This window comes from Tursiops truncatus, chromosome 1 (genome assembly GCF_011762595.2).
Source record: "Tursiops truncatus isolate mTurTru1 chromosome 1, mTurTru1.mat.Y, whole genome shotgun sequence".
Lineage (NCBI taxonomy): Eukaryota > Metazoa > Chordata > Mammalia > Artiodactyla > Delphinidae > Tursiops > Tursiops truncatus.
In genome coordinates, this window is record NC_047034.1 from 125410237 (window position 1) to 125438219 (window position 27983).

The window sequence follows — 27983 nt, forward strand, 5'->3', positions numbered from 1 at the left end:
TGCTATAAGAGAAAGGGAAGGAGGGCGGGAGAAATCTCATATTCTCTTGCCTGGATTTCAAGACCCTTATAATGGTTCCCCAAGCTACCTTTTCAAACATATCTCCCACTGATCCCCTGAGTGGTGCCTATGTTAACCGAACAAAAGTCACTACTGCAAAGTACTGTGTGCTTCTTGCTTTTAAGCATTGTTCCACACTTTCCCCACTCATTTCTTCTTAGATGAATCAATTCCGCCTTCAAGGCTGAATTCAATGCAGCTTCTACCGGAAGGGTTCACTGACCATTCCCAGCCCCTGTGAGTGCTCTGTCCTGCTCACTCTAATGGCTGTTTAACTGACCCTATTTTCCATACCCTAAATCAGAATGCATAGTCTGCAGGGGACTTGTCAACCATTTATGGGTATGAACAGCCATCTATGAGACGTTTGAAGCTGGGAATAATGGAATTTCACATCAATAAATTTTTTTCCTGCTGTTAAAGTATATATCCCGTGCCAGGTACTATATGAAACACTTCATCTACATTATTTCATCGAATCCTCATGATACTCCTGGTTGGTAGACATTATCATATATCTGCCCAAGGTTATTCTAGAGACAATAAACCGCAGAGCCAAAACTCAAACCCAGAACTGACTCGTCAGGATATGCTCCCCACTCTGCTACAGAGCTGTTCACAGATGTGGAGAGGGCAGGGGTGCAAGATGTAGGAGGCTGAGGCAGCATTATGGAGAGAAGCTGGGAGAAATGAGGCTGGGCCTGACCATGTTTGGTCCATGTCAAATCTGGAGCCCTGTCCAACAAGCAGCAGGAAGACAGCGCATGTGAGTACGAAGGCTTCAGCGAGCTGCCTGGAAATACAGATCCGGTAGATCCTCACTAGCTTCAGAGTTGGTGTAGTACAGCGGCTGCAAGCATAGACTCTAGAGCCAGACTGCATGGATTTGAATCCTGGCTCCGTCACTTATTAGATGTACGACTTTAGGTAAGTTACTCGCCCTCTCTGAAGTCACTTGTCCACTCTGTTCCTGTTTTTTTTAATCTGCAAAATGGAGATGATAGTACTTATCTTGTAGTGATGTTGTGAAGATGAAATGAGTTAATATGTGGGAAGCTTTCTGCAGGGTTCCAGGCACACAGTAGGTCCTGTGGGAGAGTGGGTTCTTCCTCTTCTTCTCTGTTTGGGCCTCTGTAAGTGAGAGTTGGATCAGATGGTCCACAGTACGGCCACCATAACATATGTTTGTGCTCTCCTCTTAGATTTCATGAGTTCTTGGAAAGTCTAAACTCTGCTTCTAATTTGCTGCATCATGCTGGCAAACCATTGAAATGGAGAAGCAGCTAAATGACCCTGAATAGGTTACTTGATGTCTCCAGTCATCACTCCTGCTTAACTTTTCTAGGATCCCAAACAGAATAGTGCACACCTCCTAGCTGAAAAGTGTTTCTGGGTCCCCCAGACCTATGGAGTGTTAGAAGCGGGACTGTTTTCCTCTTTCAGCACCCATCTGCCACCTGCCAACTCGTGGGCAAGTTGCCCTTGAAGGTAAGGTCCAGGTGAGGCATTTCCGAGGTTAGCTCTGTGAGGGGGGAAAGCCGAGAAGACCACGTCCACAGGCGTGTGGGCAGCAGTGTGGGCTTTAGGCCCTCATAATTCTGCTGCCTTCTGCAGCCCATTCTTGGATGAAGACAATTGGCATTTTCAACATTTGATATGAAGTACTGTATGTATGCAGTTCAGGCTTCACTCCAACCCAAGGACTGCCCCTTAGCCCCTTAAATCAGGGGTTCAGGAGCCACTGATGCCTGCAGGCTTCCTGTGAAGGTTCACCAGTGCACACCGCAATCCCTTGCACAGTGACTCAGGCAACAGTTTTCTCAAATATTTTGCCATAGCAAAACAGGACTCCCCAGCCTGCCCGTCTCCAGTACCTGTTTCCTCACACAGTCAGTGTCACATGCTTTAGTCTTCTGTTATGGGAGCATGCACTTCAAAGTACCAACTTCTAATTTGGTTAGGGTAGTCTAAGCCATGCTGTGATTGCAGACAGGCCCAAGCATGTCATGGCTCAACAGGAAAGCAGTTTACTTCTCACTTGTCTCAAGGTCTAGCAGGTTGGATCATTCTTTTCAAAGCAGTGATTCAGGAAACACAGCTCCGTCTACCCGGTGGTTCTACCATCTACAATGCATGGCTCTCAGAGTTGGGAACTTGGGAGTTCACTCCATTCCAGTATGATGGGGAAGGAAAAAGAGAAAGAGAGAGAGTGAGATGGGCCTGGAAGTGTCATCCCTGACTTTCATCCGTAACCTTTCTGTCCACCTGGAACTCAGTTGCATGCTGCCAGCTAACAGAATGGAGGCCGGGAATGGAGCCCAGCTGTGGGCCTAGGAAGAAGAGATGGCTTTGTTGAGCATCCTGCCAGTCTCTGCTACTGTTAACTACGGTATTGGTCCAAATCCTGTCTATTCTGCCTCCAAAAGTTTTCCACTTTTTTTTTTTTAAATTTTCTCCTCCTATTCTTTTTTTTAACATCTTTATTGGAGTATAATTGCTTTACAATGGTGTTAGTTTCTGCTATATAACCAAGTAAATCAGTTATATATATACATATGTCCTCATATCTCTTTCTTCTTACATCTCCCTCCCTCCTACAGTACCTATCCCACCCCTCTAGGTGGTCACAAAGCACCGAGCTGATCTCCCTGTGCTATGTGGCTGCTTCCCACTAGCTATCTACTTTATGTTTGGTAGTGTATATATGTCCATGCCACTCTCTCACTTTGTCCCAGCTTACCCTTCCCCCTCGCCGTGTCCTCAAGTCCATTCTCTAGTAGGTCTGTATCTTTATTCCCATCTTGCCCCTAGGTTCTTCATGACCTTTTTTTTTTTTTAGATTCCATATATATGTTTTAGCATACGGTATTTGTTTTTCTCTTTCTGACTTACTTCACTCTGTACGACAGCCTCTAGGTCCATCCACCTCACTACAAATAACTCAATTTTGTTTCTTTTTATTGCTGAGTAATATTCCACTGTATATATGTACGACATCTTCTTTATCCATTCATCTGTTGATGGGCACTTAGGTTGCTTCCATGTCCTGTCTATTGTAAATAGAGCTGCAATGAACATTTTGATACATGACACTTTTTGAATTATGGTTTTCTCGGGTATATGCCCAGTAGTGGGATTGGTGGGGCGTACGGTAGTTCCTTTTTTAGATTTTTAAGGAACCTCCATACTGTTCTCCATGATGGCTGTATCAGTTTACATTCCACCAACAGTGCAAGAGGGTTCCCTTTTCTCCACACCCTCTCCAGCATTCATTGTTTGTAATTCTTTTTTTTTTTTTTTTTGCGCGGGCCTCTCACCATCGTGGCCTCTCCTGCTGCGGAGCACAGGCTCCAGACACGCAGGCTCAGCAGCCGTGGCCCATGGGCCCAGCCACTCCGCAGCATGTGGAATCTTCCCAGACTGGGACACGGACCCGCGTCCCCTGCATTGGTAGGCGGATTCCCAACCACTGCACCACCAGGGAAGCCCTGTTTGTAAATTTTTTCGTGATGGCCATTCTGACCAGTGTGAGATGATATCTTATTGTAGTTTTGATTTGCATTTCTCTAACAATTAATGATGTTGAGCATTCTTTCATGTGTTTGTTGGCAATCTGTATATCCTCTTTTGGATAAATGACTATTTAGGTCTTCTGCCCATTTTTCGTTGGGTTGTTTGTTTGTTTGATATTGAGCTGCATGAGCTGCTTGTAAATTTTGGAGATTAATCCTGTCAGTTGCTTCATTTGCAAATATTTTCTCCCATTCTGAGGGTTGTCTTTTCATCTTGTTTATGGTTTCCTTTACTGTGCAAAAGCTTTTAAGTTTCATTAGGTCCCATTTGTTTATTTTTGTTTTTATTTCCATTTTTCTAGGAGGTGGGGCAAAAAGGATCTTGCTGTGATTTATGTCATAGAGTGTTCTGCCTATGTTTTCCTCTAAGAGTTTGATAGTTTCTGGCCTTACATTTAGGTCTTTAATCCATTTTGAGTTTATTTTTGTGTATGGTGTTAGGGAGTGTTCTAATTTCATTCTTTTACATGTACATGTCCAGTTTTCCCAGCACCACTTATTGAAGAGGCTGTCTTTTCTCCACTGTATATTCTTGCCTCCTTTGTCAAAGAAAAGGTGACCATATGTGGGTGGGTTTACCTCTGGACTTTCTATCCTGTTCCATTGATCTATCTTTCTGTTTTTGTGCCAGTACCATACTGTCTTGATTACTGTAACTTTGTAGTATAGTCTGAAGTCAGGGAGCCTGATTCCTCCAGCTCTGTTTTTCTTTCTCAAGATTGCTTTGGCTATTTGGGGTCTTTTGTGTTTCCATACAAAATGTGAAATTTTTTGTTCTAGTTCTGTGAAAAATGCCAGTGATAGTTTGATAGGGATTGCATTAAGTCTGTAGATTGCTTTGGGTAGTATAGTCATTTTCACAATGTTGATTCTTCCAATCCAAGAACATGGTATATCTCTCCATCGATTTGTATCATCTTTAATTTCTTTCAACAGTGTCTTATAATTTTCTGCATGCAGGTCTTTTGTCTCCTTAAGTAGGTTTATTCCTAGATATTTTATTCTTTTTGTTGCAATGGTAAATGGGAGTGTTTTCTTAATTTAAGATTTGTCATCATTAGTGTATAGGAATGCAAGAGATTTCTGTGCGTTAATTTTGTATCCTGCTATGTTACCAAATTCATTGATTAGCTCTAGTGGTTTTCTGGTAGCATCTTTAGGATCCTCTATGTATAGTATCATGTCATCTGCAAACAGTGACAGCTTTACTTCTTCTTTTCTGATTTGGATTCCTTTTATTTCTTTTTCTTCTCTGATTGCTGTGGCTAAAACTTCCAAAACTATGTTGAATAAGAGTGGTGAGAGTGGGCAACTTTGTCTTGTTCCTGATCTTAATGGAAGTGGTTTTATTTTTTCACCATTGAGGACGATGTTGGCTGTGAGTTTGTCATATACGGCCTTCAGTATGTTGAGAAAAATTCCCTCTCTGCCTACTTTCTGAAGGGTTTTTATAATAAATGGGTGTTGAATTTTCTTGAAAGCTTTCTCTGCATCTACTGAGATGATCATATGGTTTTTCTCCTTCAATTAGTTAATATGGTGTATCACATTGATTCATTTGCTTATATTGAAGAATCCTTGCATTCCTGGGATAAACCCCACTTGATTATGGTGCATGATCCTTTTAATGTGCTGTTAGATTCTGTTTGCTAGTATTTTGTTGAGGATTTTTGCATCTATGCTCATCAGTGATATTGGCCTGTAGTTTTCTTTCTTTGTGATATCTTTTTCTGGTTTTGGTATCAGGGTGATGGTGGCCTCGTAGAATGAGTTTGGGAGTGTTCCTCCCTCTGCTATATTTGGGAAGAGTTTGAGAAGGATAGGTGTTAGCTCTTCTCTAAATGTTAGATAGAATTTGCCTGTGAAGCCATGTGGTCCTGGGTTTTTGTTTGTTGGAAGATTTTAAATCACAGTTTCAATTTCAGTGCTTGTGATTGGTCTGTTCATATTTTCTATTTCTTCCTGATTCAGACTTGGCAGGTTGTGCATTTCTAAGAATTTGTCCATTTCTTCCAGGTTGTCCATTTTATTGGCATAGAGTTGCTTGTAGAAATCTCTCATGATCTTTTGTATTTCTTCAGTGTCAGTTGTTACTTCTCCTTTTTCATTTCTAATTCTGTTGATTTGAGTCTTATCCCTTTTTTTCTTGTTGAGTCTGGCTAATGGTTTATCTATTTGTTTATCTTCTCAAAGAACAAGCTTTTAGTTTTTTTGATCTTTGCTATCATTTCCTTCATTACTTTTTCATTTATTTCTGATCTGATCTTTATAATTTCTTTCCTTCTGCTAACTTTGAGGTTTTTTTGTTCTTCTTCTAATTGCTTTAGGTGCAAGGTTAGGTTGTTTATTCGAGATGTTTCCTGTTTCTTAAGGTAGGATTGTATTGCTATAAACTTCCCTCTTAGAACTGCTTTTGCTGCATCCCATAGGTTTTGGGTCATCGTGTCTCCACTGTCATTTGTTTCTAGGTATTTTTTGATTTCCTCTTTGATTTCTTCAGTGATCTCTTAGTTATTAAGTAGTGTATTGTTTAGCCTCCATGTGTTTGTATTTTTTACAGATCTTTTCCTGTAATTGATATCTAGTCTTATAGCAATGTGGTCAGAAAAGATACTTGATATGATTTCAATTTTCTTAAATTTACCAAGGCTTGATTTGTGACCCAAGATATGATCATCCTGGAGAATGTTCCATGAGCACTTGAGAAGAATGTGTATTCTGTTGTTTGGATGGAATGTCCTATAAATATCAATTAAGTCCATCTTGTTTAATGTATCATTTAAAGCTTGTGTTGCCTTATTTATTTTCATTGTGGATGATCTGTCCATTGGTGAAAGTGGGGTGTAAAAGTCCCCACTATGATTGTGTTACTGTCAATTTCCCCTTTTATGGCTCTTAGTATTTGCCTTATTTGTTGAGGTGCTCCTATGTTGGGTGCATAAATATTTACAATTGTTATAACTTCTTCTTGGATTGATCCCTTGGTAATTATATAGTGTCCTTCTTTGTCTCTTGTAATAGTCTTTATTTCACAGTCTTATTTTGTCTGATATGAGATTTGCCACTCCAGCTTTCTTTTGACTTCCATTTTCATGGAATATCTTTTTCCATCCCCTTACTTTCAGTCTGTATGTGTCCCTAGGTCTGAAGTGGGTCTCTTGTAGACAGCATATATACAGGTCTTGTTTTTTTATCCATTCAGCCAGTCTGTGTCTTTTGGTGGGAGCATTTAATCCATTTACATTTAAGGTAATTATCAATATGTATGTTCCTATTCCCATTTTCTTAATTGTTTTGGGTTTGTTATTGTAGGTCTTTTCCTTCTCTTGTGTTTCCTGCCTAGAGAAGTTCCTTTAGCATTTGTTGTAAAGTTGGTTTGGTGGTGCTGAATTCTCTTAGCTTTTGCTTGTCTGTAAAGCTTTTAATTTCTCCATCAAATCTGAATGAGATCCTTGCTGGGTAGAGTAATTTTGGTTGTAGGTTTTGCTCCTTTATTACTTTAAATATGTCCTGCCAGTCCCTTCTGGCTTTCGGAGTTTCTGCTGAAAGATCAGCTGTTAACCAGAGGGGTATTCCCTTGTGTGTCATTTGTTATTTTTCCCTTGCTGCTTTTAATATTTTTTCTTTGTATTTAATTTTTGATAGTTTGATTAATGTGTGTCTTACCATGATTCTCCTTGCATTTATCCTGTATGGGACTCTCTGCGCTTCCTGGACTTGATTAACTATTTCCTTTCCCATATTAGGGTAGTTTTCAACTATAATCTCTTCAAATATTTTCTCAGTCCCTTTCTTTTTCTCTTCTTCTTCTGGGACCCCTATAATTTGAATGTTGGTGTGTTTAATGTTGTCCCAGAAGTCTCTGAGACTGTCCTCAATTCTTTTCATTCTTTTTTCTACTCTGCAGTAGTTATTTCCACTATTTTATCTTCCAGGTTACTTATCTGTTCTTCTGCCTCAGTTATTCTGCTATTGATCCCTTGTAGAGAATTTTAAATTTCATTTATTGTGTTGTTCTTCACTGTTTGTTTGCTCTTTAGTTCTTCTAGGTACTTGTGAAACGTTTCTTGTATTTTCTGTATTCTATTTCCAAGATTTTGGCTCATCTTTATTATCATTATTCTGAATTCTTTTTCAGGTAGACTGCCTATTTCCTCTTCATTCTTTAGGTCTGGTGGGCTTTTGCTTTCCTCCTTCATCTGCTGTGTGTTTCTCTGTCTTCTCATTTTGCTTAACTTACTGTGTTTGGGGTCTCCTTTTCACAGCCTGCTGGTTCGTAGTTTCCTTTGTTTTTGGTGTCTGTCCCCAGTGGCTAAGGTTGGTTCAGTGAGTTGTGTAGGTTTCCTGGTGGAGGGGACTAGTGCCTGTGTTTTGGTGGATGAGGCTGGACCTTTTCTTTCTCGTGGGTAGGTCCATGTCTGGTGGTGTGTTTTGGGTTGTCTGTGGCCTTATGATTTTAGGCAGCCTCTCTGCTAATGGATGGGGTTGTGTTCCTGTCTTACTAGTTGTTTGGCATAGGGTGTCCAGCACTGTAGTTTGCTGGTCATTGAGTGAAGCTGGGTGTTGGTGTTGAGATGGAGATCTCTGGGAGATTTTCGCCGTTTGATATTACGCGGAGCTGGGAGGTGTCCTGTGGACCAGTGTCCTGAACTTGGCTTTCACACCTCAGAGGCACAGGCCTGACGCTTGGCTGGAGCACCAAGAGCCTTTCATCCACATGGCTTAGAATAAAAGGGAGAAAAGAAAGAAAGAAAGAAAGAAAGAAAGAAAGAAAGAAAGAAAGAAAGAAAGAAAGAAAGAAAGAAAGAAAGAAAGAAAGAAAGAAAGAAAGAAAGAAAGAAAGAAAGAAGGAGATAAAATAAAAGTTATTAAAATAAAAAATAATTATTAAGAAAAACAATTTTTAAAGTAATACCAAAAAAACCCAAAAAAACAGACGGACCGAACCCTAGGACAAATGATAAAAGAAAAGCTATACAGACAAAATCACACACAGAAGCATACACATACACACTCACAAAAAGAGAAAAAGGGAAAAAAAAAATGTATCTTTGCCCCCAAAGTCCACCTCCTCGATTTGGTCGTTTTGTATTCAGGTATTCCACAGATGCAGGGTACATCAAGTTGATTGTGGAGCTTTAATCCGCTGCTCCCGAGGCTGCTGGGAGAAATTTCCCTTTCTCTTCTTTGTTAGCACAGCTCCTGGGATTCAGCTTTGGATTTGGCCCCACCTCTGTGTGTAAGTCGCCTGAGGGCGTCTGTTCTTCGCTCAGACAGGATGGGGTTAAAGGAGCCGCTGATTCGGGGGCTCTGGCTCACTCAGGCCGGGGGGGAGGAAGGGGTACGGATGCGAGGTGAGCCTGCGGTGGCAAAGGCCGGCGGGACGTTGCACCAGCCTGAGGCGCGCCCTGCGTTCTCCCGGGGAAGTTGTCCCTGGATCACGGGACACTGGCAGTGGCGGGCTGCACAGGCTCCCCGGAAGAGGGATGTGGATAGTGACCTGTGCTCGCACACAGACTTTTTGGTGGCGGCAGCAGCAGCCTTAGCGTCTCCTGCCCGTCTCTGGGGTCCATGATTTTAGTCTCTGGAGCTCCTTTAAGCAGCGCTCTTAATCCCCTCTCCTTGCACACCAGGAAACAAAGAGGGAAGAAAAAGTCTCTTGCCTCTTCGGCAGCTCCAGACTTTTCCCCCGACTCCCTCCCGGCTAGCCGTGGCGCACTAGCCCCCTTCAGGCTGTGTTCACCCAGCTGACCCCAGTCCTCTCCCTGCGCTCCAACTGAAGCCCAAGCCTCAGCTCCCAGCCCCCGCCCGCCCCGGCGGGTGAGCAGACAAGCCTCTCGGGCTGGTGAGTGCCGGTCGGCACCGATCCTCTGTGCAGGAATCTCTCCACTTTGCCTTCCGTACCCCTGTTGCTGCGCTCTCCTCTGTGGCTCCAAAGCTTCCCCCCATCTCTGCCTGCGAAGGAAGGGGCTTCCTTGTGTGTGGAAACCTTTCCTGCTTCACAGCTCCCTCCCACTGGTGCAGGTTCCGTCCCTATTCTTTTGTCTCTGTTTTTTCTTTTGCCCTACCCAGGTACGTGGGGAGTTTCTTGCCTTTTGGGAAGTCTGAGGTCTTCTGCCAGAGTTCAGTAGGTGTTCTCTAGGAGTTGTTCCACATGTAGATGTATTTCTGATGTATTTGTGGGGAGGAAGGTGATCTCCGCTTCTTACTCTTCCGCCATCTTGAAGCTCCTCTCCTTTTTTTAAGAAAATTTAATTAGTTCATTTATTTTTGTCTGCATTGGGTCTTTGTTGCAGTGCATGGGCTTTCTCTAATTGCAGCGAACGGGGGTTACTCTTCGTTGCAGTACGTGGGCTTCTCATTGCGGTGGCTTCTCTTGTGGACCACGGGCTCTAGGTGCTCAGGCTTCAGTAGTTGTGACATGTGGGCTCAGTAGTTGTGGGTCACGGGCTTAGTTGCTCCGTGGCATGCGGGATCTTCCCGGACCAGGGCTTGAACCTGTGTCCCCTGCATTGGCAGGCGGATTCTTAACCACTGCACCACCAGGGAAACCCTTATAACTGCTGTTTTTCTCTAAGTTTTTATCCTTCCAGTTTCCTTTAAACAGTTGCCAGTTACTTTTCCAAAACTCAGACATGATCATATTACTCTCCTTACCCCAAAATCTCAATGTCCCCCACACCTATGCTCATAGAATAAGGTGCAAACTCTTTAGCCTAGTATAAAAGTTCTGCCCATCCTGTGTGCTCAGATATTAGCTCTCCATTTCCTATGTCTCGTCCTTTCCTTTTTCGTGTTAGTGCACGTGATGTTCCTTCAGCCTCCTCTATCTCTTAAAACCATACTCACATGTCCTACCCTTCATGAAACTGTCCTCAAGTTGCCTGGTTGAAATTGTTCTTTTTTCCAATATTCTCATAGTCCTTTGTTAATCTCTGCATTTGATTCCTACATTATTTCTATGATATGTTACAGTATTCTCACCTTATGTGGCCAAGGACAAATGTACATTAGCAAAGAGCAGAACCAATTGGAAAGTTACACATATTCACATCTCCATATTGTACAGGAAAACAAAAGTAACATTCTTGTGAGTCTTGTCAATTTAAAGCTTTATCAAATCAGATTCTTCATGCAATCTTCATGAGTCAGAAGGAAACAGCTCTCCCACAGTTGGTACAGGGGAAGGGAAACCTCTTCTCGCTCTTTTCTGAGAATCCTTTTGCTAATTGTAAAGACTTCATTTTTAAGACCAGCCTCTGGAATTCCATTAATTAGTCTTAACATTTAAAAGCAGGCTTATAAGTATAGGATGGAAAGGGAGAAAAAGAAGAATAACTTTACAGTGAATAAACCTGACAGTCACCACCTCAACCAGGTGATCAAGGATAACGTCAACAGTGATGAGTCATGTTGATGGTGTATCCCTTGATGTGGTATGATGGGAATGATACTGTACCTCTGTGGTCCTCCTCCCAAAACATTACCCCAGTCTAATTATGAGAAAAACATCAGACAAGCCCCACTTGAGAGACTTCAAAATATCTGACCAATAATCCTCAAAACTATCAAGGTCATCAAAAACAGGGGAAGTCTGAGAAACTCACAACCAAGAGGAAACTAAGGAGATAACTAAATATAATGTGGTAAACTGGCTGGGATCCTGAGACACAGAAAGGACATTAGGAAAGAAAATGAGGCTATCTTAATAAAAAATGAACTTGAGTTAATAATCATGTATCAGTATCAGTTCATTTATTGTGACAAATGTACCATACAAATGTAAGATGTTAATAATAGGGGAGGGCTTCCCTGGTGGCACAGTGGTTGGGAGTCCGCCTGCCGATGTGGGGGACACGGGTTCATGCCCCAGTCCAGGAGGATCCCACATGCCGTGGAGCGGCTGGGCCCGTGAGCCATGGCCGCTGAGCCTGCGCGTCCGGAGCCTATGCTCCGCAAAGGGAGAGGCCACAACAGTGAGAGGCCCGCGTACCGCCAAAAAAATAATAATAATAATAATAATAATAGGGGAAACTGGCTGTGGGGTATATGGGAACTCTCTTTACTATCTTTGTGATAATTCTGTGAATCTAAAACAGTTATAATATTTTAAAATCCTTTTAAAAATTCAGTCTTGCCGAATTCAACTGACAGAAACATGATTTTGTTTGAAAACAGTGAAAGAAGGAGTATATACCATTGTGTTCTACAAAAAAAAAAAAAAAATAGCAGAGTCCTGATGAAATAACACAATGGGGTGAAAACTTATTTCTCTTTATGGACTTGTACAAAGAATGCTTTTGTTTAGGCAATGAGTATTTTACAGTGGAAACACTGTGCACATGGAAAAAATCAAAGGGGAATATGCTGCAAAACTAAACTTTTTAACTTAAAAGGGGCATAAAATGTGCTTCTTGTTTTTGATGGGGATAATTATTTTCATTCTTTAATAATTAGTCCTCTCTTTGTAGGCAGCTCTTTCCTGCTACTTTAATAGAACTTAGTGGCACAGAGAGAATTGGGAGCATGGGCAAGGGAGGTGTTGCAACTTTCTAGCTGTGTAAACTTGGGCAGATTACTCACCTAGGAAATGAGGTAATTAAACCACAGATTATTTCTAGGAGGGATTCCAATTCAACTACTATTTCATCCATAGATGCTTTCTTGGCTCTGTGCCCTTTTGGCATCATTCTTCCGTCCATCTTTTCCCCAATAGCCTCTTCTCCCTTCAAGGTTCTCTCCAGACAGCATGTTCTCTAAAGCTTTTCCTCAGATTTCAGATTTAAATAAAGACTAGAAGAGCATTAGAGATGGAATAAATAAAAGTAAAATAAGTTTTTAAATTAATTGATCTAATAGATAACTTCAAAGTGATAATAGTAACAATGCATTAGGTGATTATAGCATATGGATGAGTGAAATGAGTGACATAAATTTATAAGGGATGAGAGGGATTAATTGGGAATATTATAGGTCACCTGCCTTTCATCTGAAGTGTTATTTGAAAGTGGACTTAAATTTGTTATAAATGTATATTATAAATTGATATGCTAAGAGGAGAGAAAATGGAATTATATAAAATGCTCAGTTAAAACCAGAGAAGGAAGAAAAAGAGGGAAAAAATAAAGAACAAGTACAATGAATATAAAACAGCTACAAACATGGTAGATATTAAACCAAATATACTGATAATCACATTAAATATGAATTGTCTAAATATACCAATTAAAATACAGAGACTGTTAGAGTAGATAAAGAAGATCCAACTTTCTCTCTCTCTCTCTCTCTATATATATATATGTTTACAAGAAATCCATTTTAAATATAAAGACACAGATAGGTTAAAAGTAAAGGGCTGGAGAAAGATATTCTATAGTAACACTAATCAAGAGAAAGCTGAAACAGCTATATTAATTTCAGACAAATTAGACTGCAGAACAAGGGAAATCGTCAGGGATAAAGAAGGTCATTACATAATGATAAAGGAGTCAATTCTCCAAGAAAACATAGCAATCCTTAATGTGTGTGTACCTAACAATAGAACATCAAAACATGCAAGGCAAAAACTAATAGAACAGCAAGGAGAAATAGACAGATCCATTATTACGGATTTGGAGACTTGAATACCCCTTCAGTAATTAATAGATCCAGCAGGCAAAAACTGAGTAATAACACAGTTGAACTGACACAGCACCATTAATCAACTAGACTTAATTGACATTTATAAAATACTTTATCCAACAATAGCAGAATACACAGATACCATGCCATGTTGATCACTATAGCTTTACAGTAAGTCTTGAAGTTGGGTAATTGCAGTCCTTCAACTTTGTTATTCTTCTTCAGTATTGTGTTGGCTATTTAGTTTTGTTTTCTGTTTGTTTGTTTTGCCTTTCCGTATAATCTTTAGTTTGTTTGATATCCACAAAATGGCTGCTCAGATTTTAATTTGGATCATATTGCATCTATAAATCAAGTTGGGCAGAATTGACAACTTAACAATATTGAGTCTTCTAATCCATGAACACAGAATATCTCTTCATTTATTTAGATCTTTTTGACTTTTTTCATTAGAGTTTTTTATTTCTATGCATATAGATCTTATATATATTTAGATAGATTTATACCTAAGTATTTCAAGGTTTTTGATGCTAATGTAAATGGCACTGTGTTAATAATTTCAAGTTCCAGTGTTCATTGTTGGTATGAAGGAAAGCAATTGATTTTGTACATTTACCTTGTATCGTGTGACCTTACTGTAGTCATTTACCCATTTCAAGTGGGTTTTTTATTTTGTCAGTTCTTTGGGATTTTGTACATAGACAATCATGTAACCCTCAAACAAAGACAGTTTTATTTCTTCCTTTCCAACCTGTACACCTTTTATTTTTTTTAATATTTAGCCCTATTGTCCCCGTAAGTGGGAATAGCTAACATTTACTGAGTGATTACTATGTCCAGACACTGTCCCAAGCATTTTATATGTATTTACTCATGAAATACTCATTATTTACTCACAAGAACTCTATAGAGTAGGATACCACTATTATCCCAATGTTACAGATGAGGATAGAGAAGTTAAGAAAATTGCCTAAAACATTGAAATATCCCAAGAATGTCAACACTTTGGTATTAAAATTTTCTCTCTTGAGTCTGGGAGAAGCACAGAAATCCACTGCAAACCATGGTTTCCAGTTCTTGTTCCAGGAAATATAATCATGAAATCTGTCTAACCACTGATAATCATATTAAATATGAATTGTCTAAATATACCAATTTAAATACAGAGACAGAGTAAAGAAGATCCAACTATATATATATATATATATATATATATATATATATATACAAGAAATCCATTTTAAATATAGTGGATTTATATCCATCTTTCCCTGGAGTTCTATTCAATAGTTCCAACTGAGTACTAGAAATAGTCTCCTGTGTGTCCCACAGGCATCTCCAATTCAACGTATTCAAAATCATACTCAAAATTTTCTCCTCCAGTTTTGCTTTTCCTCTTGTGTTTCTTTTTTCTTGTTGTTATCTCTTCTTTCTTTTTACCTTTTGACCCCCCTTCACTCATTCTGTTAGGTTAGAGATGGGATGATGGATTAAGCAAGGTGCTAAAGTAGTTTCAAGCTTTCTTCTGTATCAGAATCACCTGAGGGCCTTGTTAAACTGCAGACCCCCAGGTGTCACCCATAGAGTCTCATTCTGTAGATGTGGGTTGTGTATTTTTTTTAATTGAAAAAAAATCGTGTAGCATCATGTAAGTTGGGTTGAGTATTTTTAACAAGCATCCCAGTTGATGCCAATTCAGGTGATCCTAGAACCACAGGTTGAAAAGCACTCCAGGGCTCAGATGAAGGCATCAGCCTTGGATGGAGAAAAGACAAAATGCTGCAGGATATGTGTGGGCTAGGGGCTGCTGGAGTTTTATCTGGTGTCCTCCTTTCTTTATGAGGTAGGAGCTAGTGTCTCTATGAACAAGGAGCTGTTTATAGCATCAGGGTGCTAAGAGAAAGCAGTCAGGCTGGGAATAGAAGTCATAGGAATGGGAGAAGGTCGTTGCAGGGTTAAAGGAAGAGAGTCTGAAGCAACACTGATCTTGGAAATGAAAACTGTAAAGAAGATACTATTTTTTGGTGAAAGGTAGGGAACACAACTGCCATTAGTTGTCTACAGAGCTTAAAAGAGGGGAAGAACCCAGAAAGAAATGGAAAGAAAACAGATTCCCCAAATTATGATTGTGAGGGTCCTAAACATCACCACCTGTCTCTGCTAGAGAGGCAGCATGGTGTGAAATACACAAGTCCGAGAGGTAGCCAGAATTCCTAGCCTCTACCATGCAGTTAATCTCTCTGTGCCTCGTCTCCTCATTTGTAAAATGGAGACAGTATTAGTTCCACTTCATGGACTCATAATATAAGTTCCAAATGAATAAACACATGTAATATATTAGGCTCATAGCAAAGACTCAAATGGATGTTAGCTTATTCACATTCCACAAGCAATACCCTGCTTGAATTTTACACACATAAGTCAATTAATCTTACTTCAAATAGGGGTACTTTTGACCCCTTTTTACAGATGAAGAAACTGAATATAAAAGGAAAACAAGTTATTTGTCTAAGTCCAAACAAGCGGAATATGAGCAAACAGGAACTGGAGACCAGGTCTCCAAACTCCAGCTGCATTTTGAGTGTCTACTTGTTGCCAGGTATTGAGGAAGGTGCTTTTAACATGTCAGCACTTGCCATGTATTTCCCTATTATCAGTTGAGGATATTAAGGATAGAATTAAAGGCCAAATTATAAACAGGTGGTGGAACCACAGCTGGAGAGAAGCCAGCTGGCTCAAGAGCTGGGAACTCCTACAGTGACTTCTACCCCTCTTAATGGAATCTACATTACCCCACACCATCCTGGTCACCTCTGAGAGCTACATGCCGGTGCTTACTAACATCTGTGAGGGAATCAGAGATAAATGAATCTCAGTTTCATCTGAGAAAAGCTCATAGCTTTGCGGAGAGTATAAAACAAGTATATACAAAGCTATAATACAAGGTAAAAGGTGCGTGGGAATTCAGAGGGAGGGATTCCATCCAGCTGGATGTGCCATTTGGAGGTGAACCTAGAAGGAGGGCAGGATTGGGGCATGTGGATGAGGGAATGGGGTTGGAGGATGAACTGAGTGGAGAAGCAGACACAGGAACTCCCAAGAATATCCAGTTATTAAGCCAGTGTGTGTAGACTTGTGGAAGGTAAGATTTGAAAGGGAATCTGGGATCTGTTTGTAGGGAGCTGGAAATCTGAAGATGAATAGTTTGAACTTTAATTCTGTAGGCAACAGGGAGCCACAAGAGATGTGTTGTTTTTGGCTGTTTTGCAAATGCCTCTTAAAAGTAATGATTTTACTTGGAGATAACTGAAGACTGACATGCAGTTGTAAGCAATAATACAGAGAGAGCCTGAGTAACTTAGTCTCCCTCGATGGTAATATCTTGCAAAACTGTAGTCAATATCACAACCAGGATGTTAACATTGATACAATCCACTGCTCTTATTCAGATTTCCCCTGTTTTACTTGTACTCATCTGTGTATGCATTTAGTGCTATGGAATTTTATCAAATGTATAGGTTTGCATATCTACAACCACAGTCAAGATACAGGACAGTTCCATCACCATGAGAATCTCTCCTGTTGCCCTTTTACAAGCATACCCACCTTCCTTCCATGCCCCTTCCCTCATCTCTAAGCCCTATTACTAGAACCGTTTCTATAATTTTATTTCAAGAATGTTTCATAAATGGAATCATAGAGTATACAACCTTTGGTGACTGGCTTTTTTTCACTCACCATAACTCTCTTGAGATTCATTCAAACTGTAGCCTGTATCAATAATTCTCTCTCTCTCGCTCTCTCTGTCTCTCTTTTTTTTTTTTTTGGAGCAGTATTCCATGATATGGATGTACCATAGTTTAACCATTCACCTGCCAAAGGATGGCTGGGTTGTTTTCAGTATTTTACTACTATGATTTAAGCTGCTGTAAATATTTGTGTACAAAATTCACACATAAAGTTGTGTGCATTTTGTGTGAACATAAGTTTTCATTTCTCTGGGATAAATACCCAAGAGTTCTGGGTATGTATGTTTAGTAGTAGTAGGTATGTACGCTGGGTTGTATGTTTAGTTGCATCATTAATTTTATAACAAATGAATATATATATATAACTAATGTATATATATCATACATATTCTTTTCCAGATTATTTTCTATTATAGGTTATTACAAGATATTCAATATAGTTTCCTGTGCTATACAGTAGGTCCTTGTTTATCTACTTTATATGTAGTAGTGTGTACCTGTTAATTCCAAATTCCCAATTTATCCCTCCCTCCCCTTCCCCCTTTGGAAACCATAAGTTTGTTTTCTATATCTGTGAGTCTATTTCTGTTTTATAAATAAATACATCTGTATCAATTTTTTTTAAGATTCCACATATAAGCGATATCATATGACATTTGTCTTTCTCTGTCTGACTTACTTCACTTAGTATGATAATCTCCAGGTCCATCCATGTTGCTGCAAATGACATTATTTCATTCTTTTTAATGGCTGAATAATATTCCACTGTCTCATTGTGCTTTTAATTTGCATTCCTCTAGTGGCTTATGATGTTAAAAAACTTTTCATATGGTTATTTGTTCTTTGTATATCTTCTTCAGTGAAATGTCTATTCATGTCTTTTGCCCATTTTCTAATTGGACTTTGTATTATTGAGTTTTGTTAGCTCTATATTTCTGGCATCCTAGTCATTTGCCAGAAATGTGGCCTGCAAATATAGCTCCCAGTGTACTCCTTCTCTTTCCATTAGTTTTACAAGGTCTTCCACAGAATAAAAGTTTTTAATTTTCCTTTTATTTATCAAATTTTCCTTTTATGGACTGTGCTAATGGCATCAAGTCTAAGAACTCTTTCCTTAGACTTAAATCCTGAAGATATTCTTTTCAAAAAAACAATTTTGTATTTTTACATCTTATGCTTAAGTCCATTTCCATTTTAAGATAATTTTTATATAAGGTGTGAGATTTAAGTTGACTTTTTTGTTTGCTTATTTGTTTTTGTCTATGGATATCCAATTGCTCTAGCACCATTTGTTGAAAAGACAACAACAATCCTTCCTGCATTGAATTGCTTTTGCACCTTTATCGAAAATCAGTTGGTTGTATTTGTGTAGGCCTACTCCTGGGTTCTCTGTTCTGTTCCATTGATCTATATGTCTATCCCTTCACCAATATGACACTTCCATGATTATTGTAGCTATATTGTAAGCCTTAATATCAAGAAGAGTGATTCTTTTCACTTTATTCCTCTTTTTTCAAGAGTGTTTTAGCTATTCTAGATACTATGCCTTTTCATATAAATTTTAGGATGAACTTGTTTATGCCTACAATATCCTTGCTGGGATTTTGACAAGAATTTCATCAAACCTGTAGATCAGTTTGGAGAGAACTGACATCTTTACTAAGTTGTCTCCTAATCCATGAACACATTGTCTCCTAATCCACGAACACATCTATTTAGGTCTTCTTTGATTTCTATTATTAGCATTTTATAATTTTCAGCATTCAGACTATTTATGTGTTTTGTAAATTATACACAAAGTATTAACTTTTCTATAGAGTGTAAATAATACTGTGTTTTTTAAATTCTGGTTTCCATGTATTCTGTTTTACTATGTAAAATCAACCTACCTATGTCATTGAATGTGAAGTGAATTTCTTCTTACTTCAAACACCATACAGTTGGCTTATGTTTCTTTTGTTTGTTTTATCCACCCTGCCAATCTGCCTTTTTTGTTGTTGTTTTTTGTTTTTTGCAGTACGCGGGCCTCTCACTGTTGTGGCCTCTCCCATTGCGGAGCACAGGCTCCGGACACGCAGGCTTAGCGGCCATGGCTCACGGGGCCCAGCCACGCCGCAGCATGTGGGATCTTCCCGGACCGGGGCACGAACCCGTGTCCCCTGCATGGGCAGGCGGACGCTCAACCACTGCACCACCAGGGAAGCCCCAATCTGCCTTTTTAATTGGTGTATTTACACCATTTACATTTAAGGTGATTCTTGATATATATGAACTTAAGTATGCAATTTTATTATTTGTTTCCTGGTTTTCCTCTGTTTCTCTTTTATCATCTTCCTGTGGGTTACTGGAATGTTTTATAGGACTCTATTTTGATTTATTTTTAGTGTGTTTGAGTATATCTCTTTGTATAGAAAATTATTGCTTTGGGTATTACAATATGCATATATGACATCATAATCTATTACCATTTGAGTGAAGTATGAAAACCTTACTTCTATTCAGGTCCCTTTGCCTTCCCCAATTTTTAATATCATTGCCATGAGTATCAGGTGTTATAATTTTTGTTTTGATCATCATGATTGTAAAAACTTATGAGAAGAAGGATTGTCTATCATATTTACCCCTACTTTTTCTTTTACCTATCTTGATATTCTACTTTCCTTTATGAAGTTCCAAATTATCTTTTCCTTTCTGTTTATAAAACTTCCTTTAGCCACTCTTTAAGGGTAGGTTTGTTAGCAACAGATTTTCTTAGTTTTTCTCATCTGAACATGTCTTTTTTCATGAAGGACCATTTTTGGATATAGAGTTTGCAGTTGACAGTTCTTTTCTTTCAGCACTTGAAAAATGTCATGCCATTTCCTTTGGCATCTGTGGTTTCAGATGAGATATCTGCCATCATCTGAAATAATGTTCCTCTGACAGGTAATATATTATTTATTTCTAGCTGCTTTCAAGAATTTTTCTTTGTGTTCAGTTTTCAGAATTCAATTATGTGTCTTGGCATGGATTTCCTTGGAATTATCCTGGTGGGGTTTGCTCAGCTTCTTGGAACTGTAAGTTTGTGTCTTTCACCAAATTTGGGAGATTTTCAGCTGTAATTTCTTCCCATACTCATTTAGACTTTTTCTCCTCTCCTTATGGGACTCTGATGATACAAATATTGGGATTTTGGTTACTGTACCACAGGTCCTTGAGACTCTGTTCATTTTTTTCCCCAGTCTATTTTCTCTCTATTGTTTATATTGAGTAAATTTTATTTTTTATCCTCCCTCAAGTTTATTGATTCATCCAATGTCATCTCCATTATACTATCAAGACCATTCAGAAAGTTTAAAAAATTTCTATTATTGTATTTTTCAGTTCCATAATTTCCGTTTAGATCCTTTTTATACATTTTATTTCTTTGTTGAACTTTTTTTTAAATTTTATTTTATATTGGAGTATAGTTGATTAACAATGTTGTGATAGTTTCAGGTTTACAGCAAAGTGACTCAATTATACATATACATGTATCTATTCTTTTTCAAATTCTTTTCCCATTTAAGTTATTACAGAGTATTGAGCAGAGTTCCCTATGCTATACAGTAGGTCCTTATTGGTTGTCTATTTTATTTTTTATTTTTAAAAATATTTATTTATTTTAGGCTGTGTCGGGTCTCCGTTGCTGCACGCGGGGTTTCTCTAGTTGCAGAGAGCAGGGGCTACTCTTTGTTGCGGTATGTGGGCTTCTCATTGCAGTGGCTTCTCTTGTTGTGGAGTGCAAGCACTAGGTGCACGGGCTTCCGTAGTTGTGGCATGCAGGCTCAGTAGTTGTGGCGCACGGGCTTAGTTGTTCCATGAAAGTGGGATCTTCCTGGACAAGGGATCGAACCCATGTCCCCTGCATTGGCAGGCGGATTCTTAACCACTGTGCCACCAGGGAAGTCCCTGGTTGTCTATTTTAAATATAGCAGTGTGTACATGTCAATCCCAAACTCTCAGTCTATGCCTCCCCACCCCACCCTTCCCCTCAGTAACCATAAGTTCATTCTCTAAGTCTGTGAGTCTGTTTCTGTTTTGTAAATAAGTTCATTTAGTATCATTTTTTTTAAGATTCCACATATAAGCAATATCATATGATATTTGTCTTTCTCTGTCTGACTTACTTCACTTAGTATGATAATCTCCAGGTCCATCCACAGTGCTGCAAATGGCATTCTTTCTTTCTTTTTAATGGCTGAATAATAGTCCATTGTATATATGTAGCATATCTTCCTTATCCATTCATCTGTTGATGGACATTTAGGTTACTTCCATGTCTTGGCTACTGTAAACAGCGCTGCAATGAACACAGGAGTGCATGTATCCTTTCAAACTATGTTTTTCTCCAGATATAAGCCCCGTAGTGGGATTGCTGGATCATACGCTAGCTCTATTTTTAGTTTCTTAAGGAACCTCCATACTGTTCTTCATAGTGGCTGTACCAATTTACATTCCCACCAACAGTGTAGGAGGGTTCCCTTTTCTCCACACCCTCTCCAGCATTTACTGTTTGTAGACTTTTTGATGATGCCCATTCTGACTGGTGTGAGGTGATATCTCATTGTAGTTGTGATATGCATTTCTCTAATTAATTAGCGATGTTGAGCATATTTTCATGTGCCTCTTGGCCATCTGTATGTCTTCTTTGGAGAAACGTCTATTTAGGTCTTTGCTGAATGTTTTTATTTTTTATTTGTTTCAAGAAAATTTGTAAGTGCCTGTTGAAGTATTCTTATGATGGCTGCTTTAAAGTCTTTGTCAGATAATTCCAACATCTGTTTCATCTCAGTGTTAGTTTCAATTAATTGTCTTTTCTCCCTGATATATCTCCAAACTCTGGATCCTAACTAGCCAATATTTGCTCCAGAACTCTGGTCTGGCCCTTTCCTCTTTTTTTAATTAATTTTTTTTTTTTTTTGCCGTACGTGGGCCTCTCACTGTTGTGGCCCCTCCCGTCACGGAGCACAGGCTCTGGACGCACAGGCCCAGTGGCCACGGCTCACGGGCCCAGCCGCTCCGCGGCATGTGGGATCATCCCGGACCGAGGCACAAACCCGTGTCCCCTGCATCTGCAGGCGGACTCTCAACCACTGCACCACCAGGGAAGCCCTTAAATTAATTTTTATTGGAGTATAGCTGTTTTACAATGTAGTGTTGGTTTCTGCTATATGGCAAAGTGCATCACTTATACATGTAGCAAGGGGGAAGGGGGGGTGGGATATACTGGAAGATTGAGATTGGCATATATACACTACTACATATAAAATAGATAACTAATGAGAACCTACTGTAAAGCACAGGGAACTCTACTCAGTGGCCCATTTCTTTGACACTTCTGGCCCAGCACAGTGCTGGTTCCCTGGGCTAGGGCTCTTAAGGTTAAGATATTTTATACTGGCTTTTGAGGTGCAAGACTTGGTTTGGATGTAGAAGCTATGGTTTCAAATTTTCATCATTCCTTGTGAATTCTATTTATGATCTCTTAATTTCATCTCTCTGGCATTTGAAGGATTTAGCTTTGTAATATATATTTCCACACTCCCTAGTTTTTTTTTTTTTTTTTTTTTTTTTTTTTTGCGGTACGCGGGCCTCTCACTGTTGTGGCCTCTCCCGTTGCGGAGCACAGGCTCCGGACGCTCAGGCTCAGCGGCCATGGCTCACGGGCCCAGCTGCTCCGCGGCATGTGGGACCCTCCCGGACCAGGGCACGAATCCGCGTCCCCTGCATCAGTAGGCGGACTCTCAACCACTGCGCCACCAGGGAAGCCCCCTCCTAGCTTTTTTCTTCTTCTTCTTCCTCCTCCTCCACCTTCTGCTTCTCATCTTCTTTTTGGGCATTTCTTTGTTTTAAATGTCTTGCCTGCAGAGGCATCTTCATTTATCTTCCATATCAGTGTTTTCAGGAGCCTCTTTCCTTTTTTTTTTATGTTTAAAACATGTATTTTTTCGTTTTTAGTTGTTTTCTTTTTACTGTAAAAAACAAATGTGCATTATAAAAATTGGAAAAATCTAAAAAGCGGTGGAGAAAAAGACACCCGTACCCCTCAAGGAACAGTTATTTTCAAACAGAAGACGAGGCTGAGGGAGAGAAGAGTAAGCTTGGTCAGTCGGGGCATGACGTAGCCTCTGAGGTTCAGTTTCCTCATCACCAAAATGAAGGGCTTGGCTAGATGATCCTCAGGCTACTTTCAATGTTATGAATGACTTAGTGATGGGACATGACTGTCTTCAAATGGCTGAAAGGATATAAAGTTATCCAAGGGAGCAGATTGATCAATGCAGTTCCAGACTCCAGAAGATGAAACTAGAATCAGTGGGTGGAGAGACAGGTAAACTAAGAAAACTTCACTGATAATTAGAACTACGCCCCAATATAGAGGACAACTTGTCAAGCACCAAGTAGCCTGCTCTGGGATAAACCGATGCCTGTCAGTTTCAGTTTCCAGAGCCTCTTTTCTAGTCTTTCTCATTTCTAAATACTTTGTAGTTGCCCTAATTTCAACAGACAGAGTGATTCTTGTGGTTTAGGAGGAATGTGAAAAGATTTCATTAATGCTTAGAATTCTCACCCTACTTCCCCCCTGACCCAAGTTCTTCTATCAACTTATTTACCCCCAAACCTGCTATGTTTTCCAGACTGAAATCTGCTCTTCTTTGGATTAAATAAAAAGATCATTGCCACTTCCAAAAAACCACTCTTAAAATACTCAAAGACTACAGGATTATGTGTATACAGACTTCTGTATTACTATGTGAAGGTCAAAGCTGTCATTTACGTTACCTATTGCATTCTATATGCCTTCTAATTAGTCTTCAGGCAGTAGCTCCTTAAATCCTCCCCACAATTCTTTCTCACAGGTATCAGTTCCCCTTCTACAGAAAAGTAATTTCTCCAGGACCCCGCAGCTCAAAGGCATATTAAGATGTACTCAAAAGAAGGAAAAGGGAAAAAACCCACAAACATTCTAAACCTAGTTTTCTGCCTCTAAAACGTGTGCTCTTGATCTCTACCTAACATGCATGAGCTTTTGGGTAAGAAAGAAAAGCTATAAACATGTTTTCACTAGTGAGTAAAATATAGTGTATCAGGGCTTCCCTGGTGGCGCAGTGGTTGAGAGTCCGCCTGCCGATGGGGACACGGGTTCGTGTCCCTGTCCGGGACGATCCCACATGCTGCGGAGCGGCTGGGCCCGTGAGCCATGGCCTCTGGGCCTGCGCGTCCGGAGCCTGTGCTCCGCAACGGGAGAGGCCACAACAGTGAGAGGCCCGCGTACCGCAAAAAATAAAAAATAAAAAAAAAAAATATATACACACATATATGTATATAGTGTATCAGCTTAATGACACAGAATGATAATACCAGAAAAAGAACAAGACTTGGAGTGAGGAGAACTAGGTTTGGGCCTAGGTTTGTCATTTATGAGCCCTGTAGCCTTGAACAAGTAATTTTACCTGCTGCATTCGTTTTCTTTTCGTTTGCTGTGTAACAAACTACCACAAATTTTGTGGCTTAAAACGACTCCCAACCACAGAACCCACAATTCTGTAAGTCGGAAGTCTGGATGGGCTCCACTGGATTCTCTGCTTAATTAAGGCTAAAATCAAAGTGTTGGCGGTCTGATCTTATGCGCAGTTTGCAGAGAAGAATCCGCTTTCAAGTTCATTTAGGTTGTTGGGAAAATCTGGTTGCTAGCGCTGCGGTCCGTGTTTTCTTATTGGCTGTCAGCCAGGGGTCGCTCTCTGCTCCTAGAAGGCTGCCCACATTCCAGTCTCGAGTCTCTTGTGAGGATTTTGTGATGATGACTAAATGAGACGTATTGTACACAGAGTGATGATGGATGTGATAGCTGCTTAATGTCGCTGGGTGTAGAGGATACCCCTCAACCCTTAAACACAGCACATGTCTATACAACAGGAAATCCTACCGGGGGCAGGTTCTGAAGTCTCTTGTAACAGAAGAGACTTCTGTTGGTCTTCCCCTACAAAGACAGAAACTGGGTTTTGCGCCGGACAAATGTTTACTAAGTGAAGTGGATGAGATGCGGTGAAGTGTCTGGCACCAGTAGTGGGAAGAATTCTAACTGGCCATTCCACAGTGAAAAGAAGGTGGCGAGGCTTGGGAAAGGCTAACCCCGCAGGGGGCAAAAGAACAGAAGTGGTGAGGAATGCAGTAGGTGAGAAATGCCTGCATCGCCAGCGCTGTAAGCAGAGCCCCCTCAATGGGCGGGCACCTGTGAACTCAGGACCGCCTCCCACCCCCGCCCCCGTCCGGGCTGTGGGTACCCGTGTGGGGGACGCCGGGGGGACTGCGTGGGGGGTGCGTCTGGGCTCGGTCAGCCCCTCATAGCCCAATCCCCCCTCCGTGAGCCATGCAAGTGGAGTCTCCCAGTCTGCGCCCCCTGGCTCTGGCTAACCAGCCTCAGTCCCCCCGTTGGAGCATTTCGCCCCGAGCTTCCGAGCGCACTGGTTGCCAGCTGCAGCTCGGAGCTTGGTTACGCAATTACTTGCCGCCGCTGCGACCGCGGCCAAAGCCCACCCCGGCAAGGAGTGAATTTGCCGCGAGGTTCCCGCCTCGGAAAGAGGTAAAAGCTATCTTCCGCCTTTTTTTTTCGGGCACATGAATGCGCGGCATAGCGGGCGAACCAGCCTGGGTTATCGTGGGGGTGGAAACCGGTGGGTGCGTTGTCAGGGAAGCGGGTACCTGGGGACAGTTGCTTCAGGTAAGGGGTCTCTGTTAGCTTCACGAATCCTGGACTCTGTGGGCTCCCTTGGCGCCCCTCGCTGCCCCCGTGACCACACCCTGGATCGCGATGTCTGCAGCAACCTAACCTTGCCCGCAGTAATCGATCCATGTCAGAGACGCGCACAATTTTTCATACCGAAGGAGAGAAGACAACGAGGGCTTATTTGGGGAGAAAATGTTTGGTAACATAGCTCAGACGTGCGTGTTTTAAGGGTTGGCAAGTTGTCCGTTATTGCGGCCTTCTGTAGAGTGGAGTAGTGTGGCGTGAAAAATAAAAATGGGTGCATAGCCACCGCGAAAGTAACAGTAAGGTATCATTGGAAGAGGTGCGGGGCGAGACTGCCCTCCTCCCCGCCCGCATTGCCTTCTGTAGGTGCGTGGGGTTGGTGGCTGGCTCGCCGCAGAGAAGGGAGGAGGGAAGTGGGAGGAGGGTGGGGTTAGGGAGCGAGATGAGGCAGACACCCCTCCCACCTCCCCCCGTACCCCCGCCCCCAGTCCCCAGGGAGCGGCGGGCCAGGCAGGCGCTGCGACAAAACACCATTCCGGGTTAGACTCCCATCGCTCACTCTTCCTCTCTTTCTCTCTTCCTGCCTAGGCGTCCCTCACTGCTGGCCAAGTGCCAGAGAAGGTGTGCACGCATCTCCCCGCCAAAACCCAACCATGGGCAACTCCTGCTTTGGCCTGAAGGAACGGCTGATGAAGCGGCTGCGGCCTCTTCCTACCGTGATCGTCATCCGTACCTGCCTGCCCCAGAGGAGGAGCAGAGATTTCCGCGTGGTGGTGCTCGGCTCGGCCGGCGTGGGCAAGAGCGCGCTGGTGCAGAGGTGGGTGCGCGGCAACTTCCGTGAGGCGTACCTGCCGACCATCGAAGATACCTACCGCCAGGCGCTGGGCTGCAGCCACAAGGCGGGCGCACTGCACATCACCGACACCACCGGCGGCCGCCGCTACCGGGGCCTGCAGCGCCTCGCCATTGCCAGGGGTCACGCCTTCATCCTGGTCTACTCCGTCACCAAGAAGCAAACCCTGGAGGAGCTGAAGCCCCTCTTTGAGCTGATCCGTCAACTCAAAGGCAACAACCCGCAAAAGTGCCCCATCATCCTGGTGGGCAACAAGTGCGATGAGAGCCCCCGGGAGGTGAGCGAGAAGGAAGGTGCTGCCTACGCGTCGGAGTGGAATTGCGCCTTCTTGGAGACCTCCGCCAAGATGAATATCAATGTGCAGGAGCTGTTCCAGATGCTGATAAACTTCGAGAAGAAGCCCGCCGCCGCCGCCGGCGCCCAGCCTCCCCAGAAGAAATCCCAGATCCCCAAGACCGCCGAGAAGCTGCTGGGCAAGTGCATCATCATGTGAACCCTGAGCCTTAAGGAGCCCGACCCTCTTCTCCTTCAGTGTGCTGAAAACATGGACCAACCCCATTGTGCTGTGTCACCTGTACACGACTGACTTTTGTGCTGTGGTTTGGGTTGTAACAATTAGATGTCAATAAATGTCCCCTGTGAGTTAGTAACTTTTCTTTTCCCCAGGCAAGAGAACTCGAATTGTTAAAATATGGACATTGGAGGAGGAGAGGAAAAAGGAACAGGATGCATTTTAAAGGATGGGACTTGGACGGACTTTAGAGATTAATGTTTAAAAAAGAGAATGGAAATAGCAAAATGAATTGAAAGATGTCACTGCCCTTCTTGTAATCCTATTATTGTGTATTATTCTTAAACATTTCGAGTCCTGTAAATGTCTGATCATATCTTCCCATTGTGTATTTAATTGTTAAGAGATGTTTTTGCAACAAAATCTCTGACATATGACTGTGAGACAGATACTAAACATCATAAATAAATGAATGTTCTATAGTTGAGCGCTGAGGGTGGGAGCAGAGAAAATTGTGATAGTGGAACTTGCTTACTAAATATGTACCAATTGTTTCCTAAGTCATTTAAAAATGTTTGAGTATTCTACACTGCAGTTTAAAAAAATTGTAACAGTTCCGTGACTTAATAAAGCTTTTCCTGCATGCAATCAGCTGTAATAATTTCTTTTTCACTGAACAACAACAAAAATCACCCATTGCATTACCCATTACCCATTGCCAGTCACATCTGGAGAAGATTTCTAATAAGAATTTTTCACACTAATGCCCCTGCCCTCTTGAAATTAGCCAGTTGGGGGTGGGGCTGGTTCATGGGTCCCTGCAATGCAGAGCTGGTTTGTATCC

General features: G+C 41.4%; 1 protein-coding gene across 3 annotated transcripts; it reads left to right on the forward strand.

Annotated features, from left to right (window-relative positions):
- The first annotated feature begins 1991 nt into the window (after positions 1-1991).
- On the forward strand, positions 1992-27780 carry DIRAS3 (DIRAS family GTPase 3). Of its 3 annotated transcripts, none has more exons than XM_019920149.3 (2): positions 1992-2449; positions 26364-27780. In XM_019920149.3, the coding sequence occupies exons 1-2, from the start codon at positions 2404-2406 to the stop codon at positions 27119-27121; spliced, it is 804 nt and encodes a 267-aa protein (XP_019775708.1). In that variant the 5' UTR covers positions 1992-2403; the 3' UTR covers positions 27122-27780. The 3 variants fall into 3 exon arrangements, with proteins under 3 accessions (XP_019775708.1, XP_073644600.1, XP_033721051.1); XM_073788499.1 differs by lacking the exon at positions 1992-2449 and adding an exon at positions 19726-20058; XM_033865160.2 differs by lacking the exon at positions 1992-2449 and adding an exon at positions 24433-25607.
- Positions 27781-27983: the final 203 nt, after the last annotated feature.